General features: G+C 53.1%; 1 protein-coding gene across 7 annotated transcripts in view; it reads right to left on the reverse strand.

Annotated features, from left to right (window-relative positions):
- Positions 1–15356, reverse strand: part of DPP9 (dipeptidyl peptidase 9) — a 36083-nt gene extending 20727 nt beyond the window's left edge. Inside the window, exons 1-7 of one of the 7 annotated variants that reach the window (XR_014794990.1) lie at positions 15115–15330; positions 11465–11555; positions 8159–8412; positions 3074–3186; positions 1507–1680; positions 1257–1425; positions 453–566 (exon numbers count right to left, since the gene is read on the reverse strand). Coding sequence is in view for 6 of the 7 variants with exons in the window: in XM_084883629.1 (XP_084739755.1) it covers positions 453–566; positions 1257–1425; positions 1507–1680; positions 3074–3186; positions 8159–8412; positions 11465–11523 (883 nt within the window). In the remaining variant the exon portion in view is untranslated. Of the gene's footprint in view, positions 1–452; positions 567–1256; positions 1426–1506; positions 1681–3073; positions 3187–8158; positions 8413–10947; positions 11013–11464; positions 11556–14176; positions 14286–14998 lie in introns of those variants that run through there. The other 6 variants (XM_084883629.1, XM_084883628.1, XM_084883630.1 and 3 more) reach the window with 6 other exon arrangements.
- Between the last annotated feature and the right edge of the window lie 4312 nt (positions 15357–19668).

Consider the following 19668-nt stretch of genomic DNA (forward strand, 5'->3'; position numbering starts at 1 on the left):
GTAAGTAAGCGCCATTTATAAGCGCCCCAAACTGCGGTGTGGTTACAGCACCTCAAATGGACTGAGACACTGACATCAATAGAAAGGCTCCTGAGGTTTCTTTAAAGTGAAAAGTGCAAACAGCAGGAAAGTTTATTAATAAAAGAAGTGTACATAGAACATTTTTGTTGTTAATGCTCAACCAAGAATCTTTTTTCCATTGATTTTTAGAGAGAATTGAAGGGAGGGAGGGGGAGAAAGAAGAGAGAGAAAGAGAAACATCGAATGGAGAGAGCCACATCAATTAGTTGCCTATAGCACCTGCCCTGGGCCAGGGATCAAACTTGCAACCCAGGTACATCCCCTTGACCAGGAATCGAACCCACAACTCTTCAGGGCATGGGCCAATGCTCAAACCACTTACCCACTGGCCAGGACAGGAGAAGAATTTTTTTTAAATGGAAAGGACCTACCTTCCCAGGAGGCTGTGGGACACCACCAGTAGCCGGTGAAGCGGTCGAATTCTTCCTGGATGACAAAGGTGGCCACGCCTGCAGACTTGGGGTCCTCGAGAACGTTGGACAAGCCTGGAGGAGGAGGAAGCAGGACGAGAGGTGAGGAGTCTCATTTAAAGCAGGTTTCTTCCCCTCGGCACTAACACTCTGTGGGGGGATGTCCTGAGCACTGCGGGGTGTTGAGTAGCATCTCTGAACTCCCACCCACTCGACCCCAGGACATCCCCACCCAGCTATGACAAGTAAAAGTGTCCCTGGACATGGCCAGTGTCTGAGTTGCCCCCGGCTGAGCTGCTCAGGTTTAGAGCGAGGGCACCAGGGCTGTGGGGCAGGACAGGGGGACAGGTCTGCGGCCACGCCAGGTGCAGAGTTCTGAAAACATCTTTAGAAGGGAAAGGTCACCTTCCAATGAGGAGGGGCATGAGAGAAAACTCAGGAGCAGGTGAGAGCTGAGCTTGAACCACAGAGTCAGAAAGGAGAGCAGAGATGGGAAGGGCCGAGTGATCAGAGGTGCAGAATAAGTGTCTGGTGGAGGAGGACCACAAAGGGCCACACAGGAGGGGGGCTTGTGAGAGCCGGGTTCAGGAAGGTGCCTGGGGTCAGGGAGGGTGGAGTGGGGGCAGGGTATTTTCTAGAAGCTGGACTGGTGCCTTTGATGACTATGCCTGGAAGGTGCTGAGCTGGGCCTGGCCCAACAGACCACACCCTGGTGCAGGTTCCTGCCCACCCTGGCCAGGACTTGGCGCCCTCTGCCCGCTTTACCCCTGTGGCAGAAAGTCAGCCGCTGCTCTTCGCCTGTCTCAATGTTGGCCACCCACAGGTCACTGTTGTTGATGAAGGAAAAGAAGGCGGGGTCGGCAGGGCAGATCTTGGGGTCCATCCGAGGCCCAGAACACTGGGTCTTGATTTCCAATGGCTTCATGGGGGACACCTGGAGACAGAGAGGCCTGGCTCAGGGGGGGCAGGATGCCGCCCACCTGCCCACCCCACCGCAGCGAGGGGCAGCGCTCACCATGAAGCCATTCTTGCCCCCGTCCCGGCAGTGGAAGAGGCTGTTGCTGGCCTGGAAGAGGAAGAGGCCGCTCTCGCTGTGGAAGTCGTAGGAGGTAATGCCGAAGACGCCCAGGCGCTTCCGCTCCCGCAGCAGCTCCTCCTCGCGAGAGTAGACCCCGTGGTGGGGCGTGGCCTGGGGACACACGGAGACAGGTGCCAGTGTCAGCAGCCAGAGGCCCTGGCACCTGGGCACTACCAGGGGGAGCCTGACTATCTGACCTGGGTCCACGCTAGAGAGAACGTTCTGATGAGCAGCGCTGCACGGAGAACGGGTGGCAGAGTCCTTTCCAGGTCTTACATGGAGCTCCTCCCCTCCTGCCCGCCTCTGGGCTTCCCTGTGCCCCTTTCCTATGTAACCTCCATGGCAGAGAGGACTGTCCTCTGCCCCCCAGCATGGGGATACCCTGCTGGACTGCTCTTCCCAGGTCCCCAACGCCAACCCTACAGACGCCTCCACCCTCTTCACCCCCTCTTCCTGCCAAGAGCATTCGATCTGAACCCACCTAACATCAGTCATACTTTCTGCACAGATGGGGGGCGGGGCAAATTCCAGACCACCTGACCACCCACACATCCAACCTTGGCGTAAAATATTGTGGGCAGCTAAAATATTGTGGGCAAGAAGAGTTCTGAAGATGACATGGAGATGGAGAGGAACATTAATGATAAGAAATGCCTTTTTAAAAAAAGCAGAACCCAAGTCTTATAGAGCATCAGCCCGTGGACTGAAGGGACTCAGGCTTGATTTCGGTCAAGGGCACATGTCCAGGTTGCAGGCTCAATCCCCAATAGGGGTGTGCAGGAGGCAGCCAATCAATGATTCTCTCATCATTGATATTTCTATCTCTCTCTCTTCCTTCTCTCTGAAATCAATTAAAAAAAAAAAAAACTTAAATAAATAAATAAAATAAAAAAGCAGAACCCAAAGCAAAATTACCGTATGCTGAGACAAAAGCTGTGTGAATACAGCTCCTTGGCTTGGGGACTAAGTGGGGCAGGCAAAGGGAGAGCTGTTGCGTTGGCATGGAGAAACTCAGAGTGTGTCATCCCCCACACCCTGCTGTCAACTTCCTTTTACAGAACTAAACCAACCAATGAAAAAGGCACTCTCGTTCTTCACCCGCCATCCTTCTCCCTGGAACCGAGTCAACTCTGGATGACATTAATTATTAGCCAAGACTCCATAAAAAGGCCTGGCCCAAGTCAGTTCAAGTCTTTGGTGAGGCATTTAAAAGGAAGAGATGCTTTGATAAGCACTCTTATCAGAAGCCTAGACTCTGGGGCTGAGCACAGACTGGCGGAGAGGGAAAAGGGAGAGGGGAGAGGGGAGAAGGAAGGGGAAAAGAAAGGGGGGAAGAGGAAGGAGGAGAGGGGAGGGCTGCGGTGAGCAGGAAGCCCTGCTCTGCAGTGTGCATGAGTTAAGTCGCTGGCCTGGACCCCAAGTTGAGGACCCACAGAAAGGGTGTGCAGTCTGAGGACCTGGCCCCTCCCTCGCCCACAGGCAGGACCCAACAGGCGCAGCTCACCTGGAAATGGTCCAGCATCTGCTTCCAAGACAGGAGCAGCAAAGCCTCTTTCCGGACCTTCCTGGGGATCTCAGAGTAGAGCAGGGAGTTCTCTCGGCTGCCATAAGGCATCCCTTGGGCAAGAGGAGAAAACAGAATGGGTGACTTGGTCCAGCACAGGGCAGGGCCAGCCTCAGGCTCTCCATGCCTGGGCCCAGCTGGTTCCTTCTGCTTCCATGTCATCTTGCCAACACAACCTGGCTGCACACCCCTCCCCAGAGAAGCTACGAACCCAGGTTTAAGCATGTCCGCAGTAGTACCAGATCCTCCACAGCAGAGACGTGTGTCCTGAATTTCTTGAACTAAATTACTGAAGAAACAGCACACACACAATAGAATAAAAAAAGGCTGGTCAGGGCTAGCCAGCTCTCAACAGGCGAGGCTCCGGTCTTCAATGTCCTTTATTAAAAGCTTTTGTAAAGGCCAGGAATTGCTCTAGGGTTAGAGCAGGTGTGTGTCTAGTCAAGCATTTCTTCCCTTGGCACTGGTGACACTGAGACCTGGTCACTCTGTGGGGACGTCCTGGGCACTGTGGCATGTGTAGCAGCATCCTTGGCCCCATCCACTCAATGCCAGGAGTGCCCCTAGTCGTGATGACTATAGATGTCGTTGCCCAGTGTCCCCTGGAGGACAGCACCTCCACGACAGAACCACTGACCTAACCTTATCTATAAAACTACAGCAGCTGCAGTGAGGATTCTGTGTGGATTAAATGAGGTAAGAAATACAAAGCACTTAGCATATGCCACTCAGAGACATCAACCTAATTCCAGTAAATTGCAATTTTTCTTATTCTTACATCTCTGATGTTGAGATGTGTGTTCTTGTTGAAGGTGCTGTCCTGTTCTTAGTGGCAAATAAAACAATGGCAGATCTTCCAAACGGTAATGTCTTTACTTTGGATGGATGACAATACAATTGCTGTTAATAAAGTTAACGGCAGAGCCCTGGCCAGTAGCTCAGTGGTTATAGTGCTGCCCGTGCACCGAAGAGTCACAGTTTTGATTCCCAGTCAAGGGCACACCCCTGGGTTGCAGGTTTGATCTCTGGGTCCCCATTGGGGTGTGTGCGGGAGGCAACCAATTGATGTAAGTTTTTCAAATCAATGTTTCTCCTCCCCGCCTCCTCCCTCTCCCCTTCTTTTTTTCTTTCTCTCCCTTCCCTTCCATCCCTTCCATGCTCTTTAAAAATCAATGGAAAAAATATCACTGGGTGAGGATTGACCAAAATAATAAAAATAATTGTTCTATTTAGTTATCTTTATAGGTAGCTTCTTGATATGGCAAGTGACATGGGTTTTCCACTTATGATAAAGTTGCTCACCAAGTATAGTTAGCAAAATACAAGCATATTTAAAGAGAATTACTAGGTAAGTAAGGGCTCCTTTAACAGTAGATTTAAGGAAAATATGAAGTTAACTTAGATGGGCAGGTGGGCAGCACTCACAGTTCGATGCCTAAGGACCCTTTAAGCTGCTTCCATTTGTTTCATCCCCAGCTGGAGGCGCAGACATCACACTGCCCGGCCACGCTGCCCACTGCTCATGCTCTGGACAACCTCTGTCTGCAGAGTTCTGTGGGACAGCTGGAGCTTTCCAAATGGGAAGTCAAGGGTGAGGCCTTGCCAAGGATACTGGGACCACCTCCTCCCCAGCTGATGGCCTAAGCTAGCACATTCCCTGGATGAGCTGCCCTCAGCACCAGTGTCGGTGATGATCGGCATGCAAGGCAGGGGTCTGAGATGACCAATGACTACCACTGCCCCTCCTCTGCCTTCTCATTCCGGCTCTGTCCCTTCTATAGGAACAGCACCCCATCTCAAATGCAACCACCATCTCTACCACCATGCACTGTGGCCTGGGTGACTGGCCTGGTGGGGCATAGAACCCTGGATCTGGACATAACACAGTGGTCTTGTATTTCCTGCCTAAAGAGCCCTCAAAGCTGCCCGGGGCCCTGCGCCCTCCCTGTCCTGTACGAGAGGCTCCTGTGCCCTGGGGAGGGGCAGGAGAGCCAGGAGAGGCTTTCCTGACGCTGCAGTTTGAGCCCTGGAACCTGAGCCACCGCCACCCCATCTTCCTGGCAGCAGCAGCAGCCGGCACAGTCCCTTCTCTGATCCATCTGGAGTGCACTGGGCTTCATCAGGTGCACCTGGAAGAGCTTTCCCTGAGGACTCAGTGATTGGCTCCACATGCCATGATGGCAAAGCCTGGTGCCCGAGGCAGGGGTCTCAGGGAAAGCAGGGGGAGGTGGCGCTTAGAGTGGCGGGCGAGGCATCGCCCTTGGAGGCCCCTTCTGTTCCATCCACTGAGTCGCTGACTGCCAGCATGCTCAGGTGCTGGGCTGGTGCAAAGCCGTGTTATAAATACTTGGGGGGGTCTGGAGAGGGCTACCCCAGAAACTTGGACGTGAAGTGAAGTCAAGGGTACCCTGAGGATATTGAGTGATTCAGACTGGATCAGCTCAAGGGTGAGTAGTGTCACCCTGAAGGAGGCAGTACAGATCTGAACTGTTCTAGGCACACTTTGGGGTCTTTGCCGGGCCCACAGCCCGTGTCTCCAGTCACCCCTACTCACTGGGATGGGCCCTCAGAGCCTTCTGTGGACCTCGGGTACCGGCCCACCCCAGCTACAGACATACCCACAGGCCATGGACAAGTGAACATCTGACTTATGTTGAGCCGATCTGATTCCTTCTCCCAGAAACCCATCTCTTGTCGGCTAGAACCCTAGACGAGAAACCCTGGGCGCGGACGGCAGAGCAGTAAAAGTGGACCAGGGAGAAGAACACACACAGGGGGCTGGATACCCAGAGATGCCCCTGCGACCTGACTACAAGGTATACTTGGTGGCTCAAAGGAGCTCAGAGATTTCTGTCCCTTCCAGCGGCTCTGTAGATGGCTCTCAAAGATGTCCACACCCTAATCCCCAGAATCTGTGAATATGTTACGTTCAGTAGCAAAAGGGATTTTGCAAATGGGATTAAGTTAAGAATTTTAAACTGGGGAGATTAGGGTGGATTATCCACATGTAATCATGCCTTGTAAGGAGGCAGAGAGAGCCTTCAGACACAGAGGAGGCAGCGATGTGACCATGGAGGCAAAGACTGCGGCGATGTAGCTACAAGTCAGGGAATGGCAGCAGCCACCCGCAGCTCAAAGAGGCCAGAAGCGACTCTCCCTGAGAGCCTCTGCAGGGAGCCCCCTGTAGCCCTGCCAATACCTCGATTTCAGCCCAGAGAAACTGATTAGAGTTCTGATGCCCTGACTGTGAGAGGGTCAATCTTGGTTGTTTTAAGCCACCTACTTACTTGCTGGTATTTTGTTACAGCAGCAGCCCAAGGAAACTCAGATAAGCACCTTGACCTGGATGGAATCTGAACTTGAGTGAGTGACCAAAGAAAGTGGAAAAAGGGACTGAGGGGGGCCAGGAAACCGCAGGGAAAAGAGGCAACAGCTCCCCACACTCCTTGAATCTTGGCCACTTTCAGTCCTAACAGCCAAGCTCCTCCTCGGCTAAATGAAGCTTGAAGCACACACATCCAGCCCTAGTTTCTCCTGGGCCAGGCCTGGCAAACTGTTTTCTGTAAAGGGCTGTACAGTAAATATTTTCAACTTTGCAGGCCACTGACCTTCGCAAAGGTCACCTATATGCAAAAGCAGCAGCGACAGAAGTAAATGAGTGGGCGTGCGGGCATCAGTAAAACTAGATTTCCAACCCCCATGCTAGTCCACTCCCCTTTCTGACCCTGTGCTTGCCCGACCGCCACCGGGTTCCACGTGGTCTCTATGGGGAGGGCCTGCATCGACTGTGGGAAGCGGCGGGCCGTCTGATGTCCATCTAGGTCACAGTCACAATCAATAGCACGGGGTTAACCTCGGGCAGAATGACCTTCATTCGTCCATTCCATCACTCACTCCGATACTGGCTGAGGGCAGAGGGCATGACCAGGAATGGGCACTGTCCCAGGGGCTGAGGGTACGGAGGGACTGATCCGGGCCCCGGAAGCTGACAGTGCTGAGCACAGAAACCTGCCTTGGGTCAACAATCACGTGTCACGCTGCTTTCAAACACACTTGGAACTGTATCTGCTCCGTGACACCTTTAGGTGAAGTTGGGCAACATTCGCTTACCCAGCAGATATTAACTGTCTACCTCCTAGGAGCCAGGCGAGGCGTGGCTGCCGAGGGTACCCTGGAACTGCCCACCTGGCCCGGCAGGGAACACACATGTCAACAACTGCAGATGTGTAGAATGCTGCTCCACAGGCACACACACGGAGAAGGAAGTGAATAGTTGTTAACATGCTTACCCAGGTATCTGGGGCAGCCATGCAAAAAAGTGGCAGGCCATCCTCTGTTGCTAAGACCACGGGGCGTACGATTGTGCAATCACAGAGCTTTCATGAGCCTTATTAATTAATTAATTAATTAATTAATTATTTCTCCAGCCAAGGATATGGTTTTACTGATTTTTAGAAAGAGAGAGACAAAGACACAGACTGTTTGCCTCTCATACTCTCCCTGACCGGGGACCAAACCCACAACCCAGGAATGTGAGAATCGAACTGGGAACCTTGCTGGTGTATGGGATGACGCTCCAGCCAGCTGAGCCACCGGCCAGGGCTTTCCATGGGCCTTCTTAACACTGCCCTCCGCAGCCAGAGCCTCTGGAGTTACTGTGGCTCCCGCTGTGCAGAGAGTCCCACAGCTCCCAAGCCCAGCCCAGGGGCAGGCCCAGCTGCCTGGTACTGAACTCATCTCAGTGGCTCAGGCCCGTGTTCCAGGCCCGAACCATAGCACCCTGCAGCACAGATGGGCCCACCGGCCTCTGGCCCCGTCACCTGCACAGCTGACCCTGATGTCTGTGGGGGGCATGGCAGCTGGCGCAGGGCCAGGCCCATCAGTCTGGATCTTTTAACCATGAGGACCAGTTGACCTGTGGACATGAGAGGCCTTAGTAACAGCCGTCCCAGAGACACTGACCTGCTCCAGGGCAGCCCCCGGGCCCAAAGGAGCGAGAGGGCCCGGGGGACACGGGAGGCTTACCTAGGTAGTAGAGGCGGTGGGAGTGGGGGCTGGACTCGTCTGTCTTCTGCACAAACTGGAAGTCATGGGGAGCCTTGTTGACGATCAGGCCCGAGTTCTTGCGGCTGCCGTGGATGATGTTCCGGAGCCCTTCCCACGAGTGCTTCTGCACCTGGAAGTGGGTTGCCGGGTCCTCCATCTCGACCGTGTCATCTGTGTCGGGCATCGGCGCCCCGGTGGCCATCCTCTCCGCCCTCTCAGAATTCAGCGAGAAGCTATGAGGAGGAAGGGACAGGCGGGAAGAAAATGAGAAGGGAAGTGGTACCAGAGTTCCATACACAATCTGCCTCCTCATCAGACACTCCAATTCCCCCTGCCAAACCCCACACTGTGCAACTTCCCCCGTCCCCTAAATATTTCTCTCCAACACCAGGACGGCTAAGATCCAAGACACCGTCACCTCTCAGCTGAATGATGGTAACTGTCTACCAACTCAAAACCCTTTCTTGGGGGTTTTCCCTTCGGCGAAAGCCAGTCCTCATATTGGCCTTCAGAGCTCTGTCCTCTGCCTGGGCCGCTCTTGAACCTCATTCCCTGGCAAAACTATGCCCCAGGCGAACTGGCCTCTCTCAGCGCCTCAAACAGCCCAGACTCCTTCCCACCCCAGGGCCTTTGCTCATGCTGTTCCTTCTGCCAGAACACCTTGTAAACTCCTCTCTTTGCTCAAGTAATATCAAATCAAATCTCAGCTTAAATACCTGTCAGGTCCTTAGAAACTTTCTATGACCATCATACCAAAGCTGGCCTCCGTTCATCTTTCACATGCCACACACAGAGAATGCGACACAATGATGGCCTGTCGATCGCCTGGCTCCCCCATGTCTGTCCTAGTCACGGCTGTATCCCCAGAACCTCACGTGGCCCTGGCACAGCGGGCATTCCACAGACAGCCATGGAAGGCCACTGGCCCACGCACAGAAGCCTGAGCACAGAGTTCATCAGCTGGCTGGCCAGCAGGGAAAACGTGCGCCTCACCGGAGGCGCTCAGAGAAGCAGGCCCGTGAGAACTCGGTGAGAGAGTGCAGTGCCCACCCTCCCCGCAGAGCCCATCCCGCTCCAGAGCAGCTGTGGCCGTGCGGAGGCCCCCTCCCTTCCTCTCCCACCCACGCTGCTGAGCACACTTCTTGACCAGACTGGCCTGGCCAGGCAAATATTTGTTTTAGAGAAATCTAAACACAAACATGGTGACCCAGTTGTGGAGGAGCCAGGCCATCTCATGAGGCCATCCAAAACGAGCGCAGTGAGCTGGGGTGTCCTGCCCCTCAGCTCCTCCGGGGCTGGCTCTGAAGACACAGACCACTGGCCAGCAGAGCCTTCAGGGCCCTCAGGTCAGACAAACCAAACCCAGAGATGGGGGAGACTCACTGGGGGGGATAGGAGGAACCGGCTGAGCATTGCAGACCCCACACGGACCCAAGGACCCACGCACCGCCAGCGACAAGCCCAGAAAACCAAGCCAGGGGGCTCCTCCCCAACTCCGCTACCACAGCGCAAGCCCTGTTCCCAGCAGAAAGACAGATCATGGCCTCCAGGGTCCCCCAGGGAACCCCAGAAGCAAAGAGCCTGGGGAAAGCACTCACAGAGTCGAATGGCTTATCTCCACAGCAAAGAGTGATAAAAAAAAAAAAAAAAGATCTTGCCTCCAATCGCTACAGAGAGTCCAAGGAGCGAAAATGCGATCCAGGAGATGAGAAATGAAATGAAACATCGGAGAAACTTCTAAGAATCTTCTAGATGCAGTGGGGCAGCCCAAGCTCGCAGACAGGTGAAGGCTTGGTGCTAAGTCAGGCTCTCCACTTGCCTCTCCTCTCCCCGAGGCACAGCCCTGACTGCAGGCAGAGGCTGGGGAAGAGGGACGGGGCCCCGGTGAAGCAAGTCTGTGCCGGCCCTGCGCCATCCAGCGCCAGCCTGTGCTGGCCTTCTTGAGTCAAGAGTTTACACAACTGGGAAATGAAAGTGGACCGCACGCCTCTTAGGCCATGTCCACCTCCACTTTCTTTCTGCCAATCGGTAGGCGCCTCCACAGCCTGGGCCACAACCAGCCAACAGTGCAGGACATCCGGTTCAGCCACTGTCAAGGCCTGATGGGAGCTCCATGATCTCTGCCTGAGCTGGTGCTCCAAGAGCTGGGGCCACCACTGGCATCAACCAGAGACCAGAGGGGCCTGTGATGAGGGCAGCAGGTGGAAGGCAAGAAGAAACCGTCGATCCTGAGCTCGGGGAGAGTTCAGGCCAACCACTGAGAGATAAAGCGGGGAGGGAGGCTGGTGCTGGGCAGGTGCTGGGCAGGGACAGGACGTACTGCCTCGGAGTGGTGTTCAGGTCACTCCCTATGTCCCTGAAGCTGGGGGTTCCCAGGAAGCAGCAGGCTGCTCTCTGCCCAGCACCACTGAGGCCCCCCGCTCTCAGGACCAGTCTTACAGAGTCAGCGTGCAGTCCAGCCTGTGCCCACCCGGGACCTAACGCACACAGAGAGACATGGGTTCCCGTCACAACTGACACCTGACACATTCACCCATCAGACACGGGGACTGCATGTTCTCAGCCTGCGTCTTGGAAACGAATCACCATGTTTAGCGTCTTCCAGAATCATCTTTGAGACCTTCCTGCCTCCACAAAAGCAAATGATTGTTAGATAACCGAGACTGACATGGGTCAACTTGGTCAAGAAATTCCTACAGTTTCTTCAACTTACGCCAGGCCCCACACGTGGAAGTTACCAAACTCACGAATCTTGTGTGAGTAATGACCTCCAGTCCTCACTGTAAGCTTGGGAGGTGGGTTTCAGGCTCAGCTCCATCTGAGAGCCTGCAAAGTGGGCTCAAAGAGGTCAAATGGCCTGACCCATGTCACCCCCAGGGGAGGGGAGCCCAAGTCTGTTGGACTCAAAACTCACATCCTAACCACCAGGCCATCACTGCGCAACTAGGGCTGATCCCGTCCCCAGAGGACACTGGGCAATCTCTGGGGACGTGTGTGGTTGCCGTGACTGGGCGTGTTCCTGACATCAAGTGGGTGGGAGCCAGGATGCTGTTCAACAACCCACACTGCCCAAGACAGCCTCACAGAGTGATCTGGCCCCGATGCCAGCAGTGCCAGGGCCGAGAAACCCTGCGCCGGCCCACACCGTCACCTCCCGCAAAACAGCCAGAAGTTCACCTTAGAGAATGCAGAACGGTAGGGGGGTGAGGGTGCAAAGGGATCTTCCCAGACCTAAGACTCTGCAACATCCCTGGCGATCAGCGCGCCCAGAGCCATGCGCCTCACCTCCTCCAACTTCCTGTGTTTGAGTTGTTGTCCAGGCGAAGCTTCTTAACCGTCCGCATTAACCACCTGGCTGGTCAGGAAGGTGGGGAGCCTGCAACGGGAGAGACCACAGGGCTGCAGCTCCCAGCAGGCAATCCAGGGGTGCAAGCTCTCCCCTGCTTCTCTCGCGTCTCAGTTCCTCGGGCAGCCCTCCATGCCTCCGGGAACACTCAATGCCAAGGCCATTCTGATGCCCTGGCCTGAAATTTGAGAGGGTGCCTGACATTTGCCAGAAAACAGCATCTCTTTGCCTAGCAGCTCTCCCAAGGTGAGAAGTCCCTGAGAAGATGAGAGTATCAAATGGCTCCGAGGATCCCACCCACACACTGCCAGAAATGGAACAAAGCCAAATTCCCCACTGTGGATGCTCCCGATGGCCCGCCTGACCTCCCCTGCTCCCCTGCCCTTGACCATGATCTCCAGCACACTGGCCTTACCCTTCCCCAAACACACCACTCTTGTTCCCACTCTGCCTGGGATACCCTTTCCCTCCTTTTCGTATGACCTGCTTGCTCTTATCCTTTGGGTATCAGTATCACCTCTTTAGAGGTCTTTCCAGGCACTGAATCCAAAGTTGCTAACTTGTCACCCCGTCACAACACGTGGTCATCCTGCACAGCACTTGCTCTGGGACAGTGGTTCACAAAGGGGACAACTCTGCCTCACGAGGGGACCCTTGGTGATGTGTGGAGACATTTTCTGGTTGTCACCATTGATGGGGTGGAGGTGCTACTAGTATCAAGGGGGTGAAGGTCAGGAATGAGACTCAATACCCCGCAAGGCCCAGGACTGTCCCCACAACAGAGAATGACCTGCCCCCAGTGTCAGCAGTACTGAGGGGAAAACACTGCATTCATTATTTGGAGGAAAAGTTTGAATTAGATCCTCAGGCTCACAAAGAATAAAATCCCTGCCCTAACCTGTTTGGCTCAGTGGATAGAGCATCAGCCTGCGGACTCAAAGGTCCCAGGTTCGATTCCAGTCAAAGGCGTGTACCTTGGTTGCGAGCACATCCCCAGTAGAGTGGGTGCAGGAGGCAGCTGATTGATGTTTCTCTCTCATTGATGTTTCTAATTCTCTCTCCCTCCTTCTCTGTAAAAAAATCAGTAAAATATATTTGAAGAAATAAATAAAATAAAATCCCTGATGGTATACACCAGAATGACCCCCAGTGGCTGTGAGTCACTCTCTCCCCCTCCCCACTCAGTTTATGTATTTAAATGTGTGCAGCATCCTAGGACCCCAGCAAACCAAAATGACTAGAGAACGCAGTATCTCCTGGGGGGAGGGGTAAATGGGATCCCCTAATCCAGGGTGTCTCAACCAGGGCCCCCAGGGGGCATCTTTGGTTGTCACGGCTGGAAGGCATGCTACTAGCAATCTGATTGGTGGAGACCCAATTCCACGATGCACAGGATGGCCCTCTCCCTCCACCCCACAAAGAATGACCTGGCCCCGAACGTCACTAGTTCCGAGGCTGAGAACCCCTGCTCTGAGCGAGTGAGCACTCCTCACTGGGCTGCCCACACCACGAAGGCAGGACAGCTGTCCGGCTCCTGCTGTGTCCTGGGCCCAGCCATGCCTCGCACATAGGAAGCACTCAGTAAGCATTCTAGATTGGGTGAGCTTGTCCCTGTCCTCACCTGGACACTGTCTAAAGTCAAAGGGTTTGGTTGGCACCCAACAACCTTCTCAACAAGCTGGGTCCCAGGACAACAGGCAGGTGCCCACTTAAAGAAAAAGCAGGACGGAGATCATGCAGGAGGTGAAGCAACATGTCACCACAAGAAGCACTGGCTTTACCGAAACCAGTTTGGCTCAGTGGATAGAGCGTCGGCCTGCGGACTGAAAGGTCCGGGGTTCGATTCCGGTCAGGGGCATGTACCTTGGTTGCGGGCACATCCCCAGTAGGGGGCCTGCAGGAGGCAGCTGATCGATGACTCTCTCATTGATGTTTCAACTCTCTACTCTATCTCTCTCCCTTCCTCTCTGTAAAAAAAATCAATAAAATATACTTTTTTAAAAAAAGCACTGGCTTCACTCTCAGTGCAGCGTGAAGAGTGGGCTCTGGGCATCAGAAAGGTCCGGGTCCAAATCCTGGCTCTGTGTGACCCTGGGGAAGTCACGTAACTTCTCTGGGCCCCAATTTTCCCAGCGATAAGATGGGACTGCAGTGGGGCTACGGTGAGGATTAAATGAGACTGCACAGGGCAGGGCCTGGCATCGTAGAAACTACATGACAGCTAATACTGCTGACTAAGCAGGTTATTTAAAATCACACCGAGGGGAGAATGGACTGAAGTCCCTTTCCGATCCAGAGTTCCCACCATCCACTGACCGAATACCAGGCGCTGCATTAGGTGTGGGAGACTGCAGCCACACCTCTGCCAAATTCGGCTGGAATCAGCGCTCTCCACTTTCTCATCCCAGGGGGTACATACGGGGCAGGGGGTGGGGCGGCTGGACCAGGATGCTGGATGGAAAGAAAAGCCTCCAGCAAAAGCACACAAAACCTCAGCTACTGGCCTGGGTCCCAGCCAACTGTCCCTGCCGGCGGTGACCCCAGGGTTGTAGAAAACCACTTCCTGCCAACTTCTATATCCCGGAACAGGCAGATGGATCCCACTAGCCCACACCCAGCCGGCCTGGCCGCCCCACCTCCACACAACGGACCTTCTAAAGGGTCCAGAGAGCCTCCATTCCAGCTGGGGGTGCGGACACAAGACCTTGACGGAGTGAATGTGTCATGAACACACTGGGTTAATGGAGGGACTGACTAATCACTGGGGAGTCCCGATTGTCTGCCTGGTTCCCTCTACCGGGGCTGTTCCCAGCCAGCCTCACAGCCCTGAGGTCCTGAACCACGCCCAGGACACAAGTCCTCCCGGGGCCCAGTCCCCAGGACCCGGCCAGGGACGACAGGGATTGGTGACCACAGTGCACATCTGGGCTCTAGTCCCAGCTCCTCGAAAGCAGGCTTTTTTTTTTTTTAAGACTTCCTCATGGAGGGGGAAGGGAGGGTTGACAGGAGCCGAGGCAAAGAGAAGGGCTGCTTCGGAGGGCTCAGGGGCAGTGTCGGGGGGGGGGGGGGGGGGGGGAAGTACCCAGGCTGGTCTGAGAAGGTGTGGGAGGAAGGTGGCGGCCGGGCGGGCCTGGCGATGGGGATGGGGATGGGGGGAGCTGAGAAGAGGGACTGGACCTGCGGGGATGTGGAAGCGGAGGGCCCAGCCCTGGGCAGGGGGCAGCACACGGGTCAGAGAGGTGGCCTCCGCTCTCCTATTTGCGTGGGAGATGGAGAAAGTGGGGCCTCCAGAGCCGGCGAGGAGAGGAGGCGCGCTCGGGCGCGGCCCCCCGGAAGGGGCCCGGGCCAGGTGGCATGCAGCGCCGGGACGGGTGGGGAGGAGGCCGGCCGGGCGGAGGCGGAGAGGGGGCCCAGCAGGAGGGGGCGGGAGGGGGTGCAGGGGAAGGAGAGGCCGGAGCGGAGAGGAAACCCACCGGGGGCTGGAGAGACCAGAGTGCGGGTCCGCGGCGGGGCGGGGGCGGAGGGTACGGGCGGGTCTCGGCGATGCAGGGTCGCGGCCGAGCGGGATGGGGCGCGGGGCGCTGCTCACCAGGGCTCGGGCCGGCGCGGGCGGCGGCCGGGCGGGCCGGGTCGTCCCGGGGCCGGAGCGCCTCAGACTCGCGGCTCCATGCCCGGGACTGCGGCCCCGGAAGTGGCGGGCGCGGGGGACAGCGGAGGAGGCGAGCACGGGGTACTCTGAGGCTCGGGACCCTTTGACCCGGAAGTCGAGCGGCCCAGGCGGCGGCCCGGGATTGGCCGGGGCCGGCGCCGGCACCCAGGCTTCCGCGGCGCTGGGGGACGTGTAGCGCGGCAGGGCGGGCGGCGGCGTGGAACATCCGAGGGCGGTGTCCTCCGATGCGCGGAGGGACGCGTGGGAGAGACATCCCATTATTTGGCACCGCAGCCAATCCAATGTGTTTCCTATTAAAGAGCCTTGGAGAAGCTCAGCTTGCCGGGGCGTTGGTGGTATAGTGGTTAGCATAGCTGCCTTCCAAGCAGTTGACCCGGGTTCGATTCCCGGCCAACGCAACCCTGCTAATTGCCTTTTTCTATTCCCTTGACTCTCCATCTAAAAGTTTTATGGTAAAAGAACCGAGCTAGAATTTCAATTGCTTTGACTTTGAAATAGTTTTTTTAGAATTCTGCTGTCATTCCTAAAACGACAGGGATGCAGAAGAAGAAAAAAAAAAATCACTGAACCAGAATTTCCAAGAAGTTACTTTGAAGTAAATATTTAAATTCTGTAATAAAGAAACAAAATGAGCGTGTTTCCGCCTGGGAGGAGATCTTGCGCGTGTGAGGCGAACGTGGTAACAGTTACAAATACGGAAACCATCGGGGGCAAGACCTTTTATGATGATTATTCAGAGCCAATGTTACAAAAGTTGTTACATTATAGCTTCTGAAATGAATACTGTATCCTTTGGTTGCGGTCGTCTGAGATGATTTCCGCTTTTCCTAAATGCTCATCACTCTTGCTTGATGCAATGGAAGTTAGGAAGAGGAAAACCTCCAAAAACCACAACTTTATTAGTTTATCGTCAACACAGGTCCCATTAAATAAAACAAAGACAAAAATTGCTCACAAACCCATGCTGAAACCAATGCTCATCTCCTAGAATCTTTATTGAAAATATCACCTAAGTGTCTACAGATATTTACAATGTTGCTTCAGCCCAAACCACTTTCTACAAGAACTTTCTGGAAAGTACTTTTACTGTCTACACACTACGCTCAGGAAATTTTGAAGTAAAAAAAAAAAAAAAAAAAGAAGTTAATTAAAATGACTTTTCATCTCATAACCCACAGCCAGCTTGTTTGCTTTCTCTTTTTTAAGATGGTAGAGGGGAGGGAGATTATGGCAAAGAATTTAAGGTCAGACTGCTGTAAAGTCTTTCCGCCCTCCCTTCCTCCCTCTGCAGAGCCAGAATTAGGGTGAGGAGAGTAAACACTGGCCTCAGGTGCAAAAATTAAGGGGGCTCCAAAAAACTCAATTGAGATAAATATTTTAATGCACTACTATAAAATATCAAATAAATGGCAAAATAACTCCATAATGAATAAAATAGCAAGTTTTCATCAAGACAGGTGTTGGCAATGCCTTGCCAACCCATACATTGGAGTCTGAAGTCAGTGCAAAAATGTGTGCCTCTTTTATACCTCTTTTAATGTATTTTAATGGGTATTTCTCCCCAGGACGTCATTAAAAATAGATTGAAACTTAAAAGTGGGTATATTGAAATGCACAATGTTAAGAACTTATTATAATTTTACTTTCCTGCGTGTAATGGAAGCTAACACTTTATAACATGTTCAAAATCTACTTCTGGGGGAAATTAAAAATTACATAAAACCTATATTGAGAGGCACACATTTTCCCTTTTGTCTCAGCGCCCAGTACAACCCAGCAGGGCAGTCACATAGGAATATATACGAATCCTTCTGTATTCATTTCCTCCTGCTTGCTGCTGTGACAATTTACCACAAATCCTTGTGTGGAAACAACACAAGTTTGTTATCTTGCAGTCCTGGGCATCAGAAATCCAAAAATGGGTCTCAGGGGGCTGCAGACCAGGTGTGGGCAGGGCTGGCTCCTCCTGAAGGGTCCAGGGGAGCATCTGGTGCCACCTGTTCCGGCTTCTAGAGGCCACTGCACTCCTGGCTCATGGTGCTGCACCTTCCCAATTTCTGGTCTTACTGTCACCTCTCATTCTTTGATTTTGACTCCCTTGCCTTCCTCTTACAAGGACATTAGGCCCACCCAGATAGTGAAAATAATTTTCCCCATCTCAAGGTCCTAAACTTCATCCCATCTGCAAAGGTCTTTTTTTCATATAAGGAGGTCCCGGAGATTAGGATGTGGATTTGGGGAAGTGGCGTTATTCTGCCGACCACAACTTCCCTCCTCATTAAACATCCTTCTGTAAGATTATTTTTGACAGCTAAAGTAACATTCCATCTGCCCATCCACCCATTTGTGTGTGTGTGTGTGTGTGTTTTTTAAATATATTTTTTATTGATTTTTTACAGAGAGGAAGAGAGAGAGATAGAGAGCTAGAAACATCAATGTGAGAGAGAGACATCGATCAGTTGCCTCTTGCACACCCCCTACTGGGGATGTGCCCGCAACCAGGGTACATGCTCTTGACCGGAATCAAACCTGGGACCTTTCAGTCCGCAGGCTGACGCTCTATCCACTGAGCCAAACTGGCCTCGGCTGTGTGTTTTTGTGTGTGTGTGTGTGTGTGTGTGTGTGTGTGTGTTTTAAATATGTCTTTATTGATTTCAGAGAGGAAGGAAGAGGGAGAGAGAAACAACGATGACAGAGAATCATTGATCAGCTGCCTCCCGCATGCCCCTACTGTGGATGGAGCCTGCAACCCAGGCATGTGTCCTTGACCGGAATCGAACCTGGGAACCTTTAAGTTCAACGCTCTATCAACTGAGCCAAACCAGCTAGGGCTATCCATTCATTCACTGAAGGAGAATTTACTGACCATGTACTTGGTGAGCTTGGGAGTGGCAGAGGGGTCGAGAAGGGAAGAAGTCCAAGTGGGACTGTGATGAGGAGACTGTTCTTAGGGTTATTTAGAACCTAATATTGACCGGACTTACCACTTCACACCCACCCAGGTAACTAGAATCAAGAAGGCAGCCCTATCTGGTTTGATTCAGTGGATAGAGTGTTGGCCAGTGGACCAAAGGGTCTCAGGTTTGATTATGGTCAAGGGCACTGGTTGCGGCAGGAGGCAACCAAACGATGTGCTTATCTTACATCAATATTCCTCTCTGTTTTTCCCTGTCTCTTTCACTTTCCCTAAAAATCAATGGAAAAGGATGAGAATTAACAAAACAAAAACAGACAAGCCAGGCCATGATGGCTCAGTGGTTGAGCATCAACCTATGAACCAGGAGGTCACAGTTCCATTCCCAAACAGGCCACATGCCCAGGTTGCGGGCTCGGTCCCCAGTGGCGGTCGTGCAGAAGGCAACCAATCAAGGATTCTTTCATCATTGATGTTTCTATTTCTCTCCCTCCCCCTTCCTCTTTGAAACCAATATGAATATATGTATATTTTATTGATTTTTTACCAAGCAGAAGAGAGAGAGAGATAGAGAGTTAGAAGTTTCGACCAGCTGCCTCCTACACACTCCCTACTGGGGATGTGCCTGCAACCAAGGTACATACCTTTTACCGGAATCGTACCTGGGACCTTTCAGTCTGCAGGCCGATGCTCTATCCACTGAGCCAAACCGGTTTTGGCTATATATATATATTTTTTTAAAAAAAATATATTTTATTGATTTTTTACAGAGAGAAGGGAGAGGTATAGAAAGTCAGAAACATTGATTAGAGAGAAACATCGATCAGCTGCCTCCTGCACATCCCCCACTTAGGATGTGCCCGCAACCAAGGTTCATCCCCTTGACTGGAATCAAACCCAAAACCCTTCAGTCCACAGGCTGACGCTCTATCCACTGAGCCAAACCGGTTTCGGCATGGCTATATTTTTTAAAAAGAAAACAGACAATAAGTTTTGACGAGGATGTGGAGTAACTGGAACCCTCATGCATGGATGGTAGGAAAACAGGATGGTGCAACTATTGTAGCCCTAGCTGGTTTGGCTCAGTGGATGGAGTGTCAGCCTTTGGACTGAAGGGTCCTGGGTTCGATTCTATCAAGGCCACATATCTCAGTTGCAGGCTTCTCCCCAGCCCGGGCCCTGGTCAGGGCTTGTGCAGGAGGCAACTAGTCGATGTGTCTCTCTCACATCGATGTTTCTCTCTGTCTTCCCCTCTCTCTTTAACTCTCCCAAAAAATCGATGGAAAAATATCCTCAGGTGAGGACCAAAAAATAAAACAAAACAAAACAGCCTGCGATGCCTCAAAAGGTTACATGTAGAATGAGCATCTGACCCAGCAAGTTGCACTCCTATCTACCCAAGAAAATAGAAGGCATGCATCCCCATAAAACCTTTCCCACAGAATCCACAGCAGCACGATTCACCAGAGCCCACGGAGGGACATGGTGTGGCTGCTCAGGGAGTCAGTCAGATATTCTGGCCGAGGTTACACGCTCAGAGAGGAAGCTGGGATGAAAAC

The sequence above is a fragment of the Pipistrellus hanaki genome (genome assembly GCF_964339955.1).
Source record: "Pipistrellus hanaki genome assembly, chromosome: 5".
Lineage (NCBI taxonomy): Eukaryota > Metazoa > Chordata > Mammalia > Chiroptera > Vespertilionidae > Pipistrellus > Pipistrellus hanaki.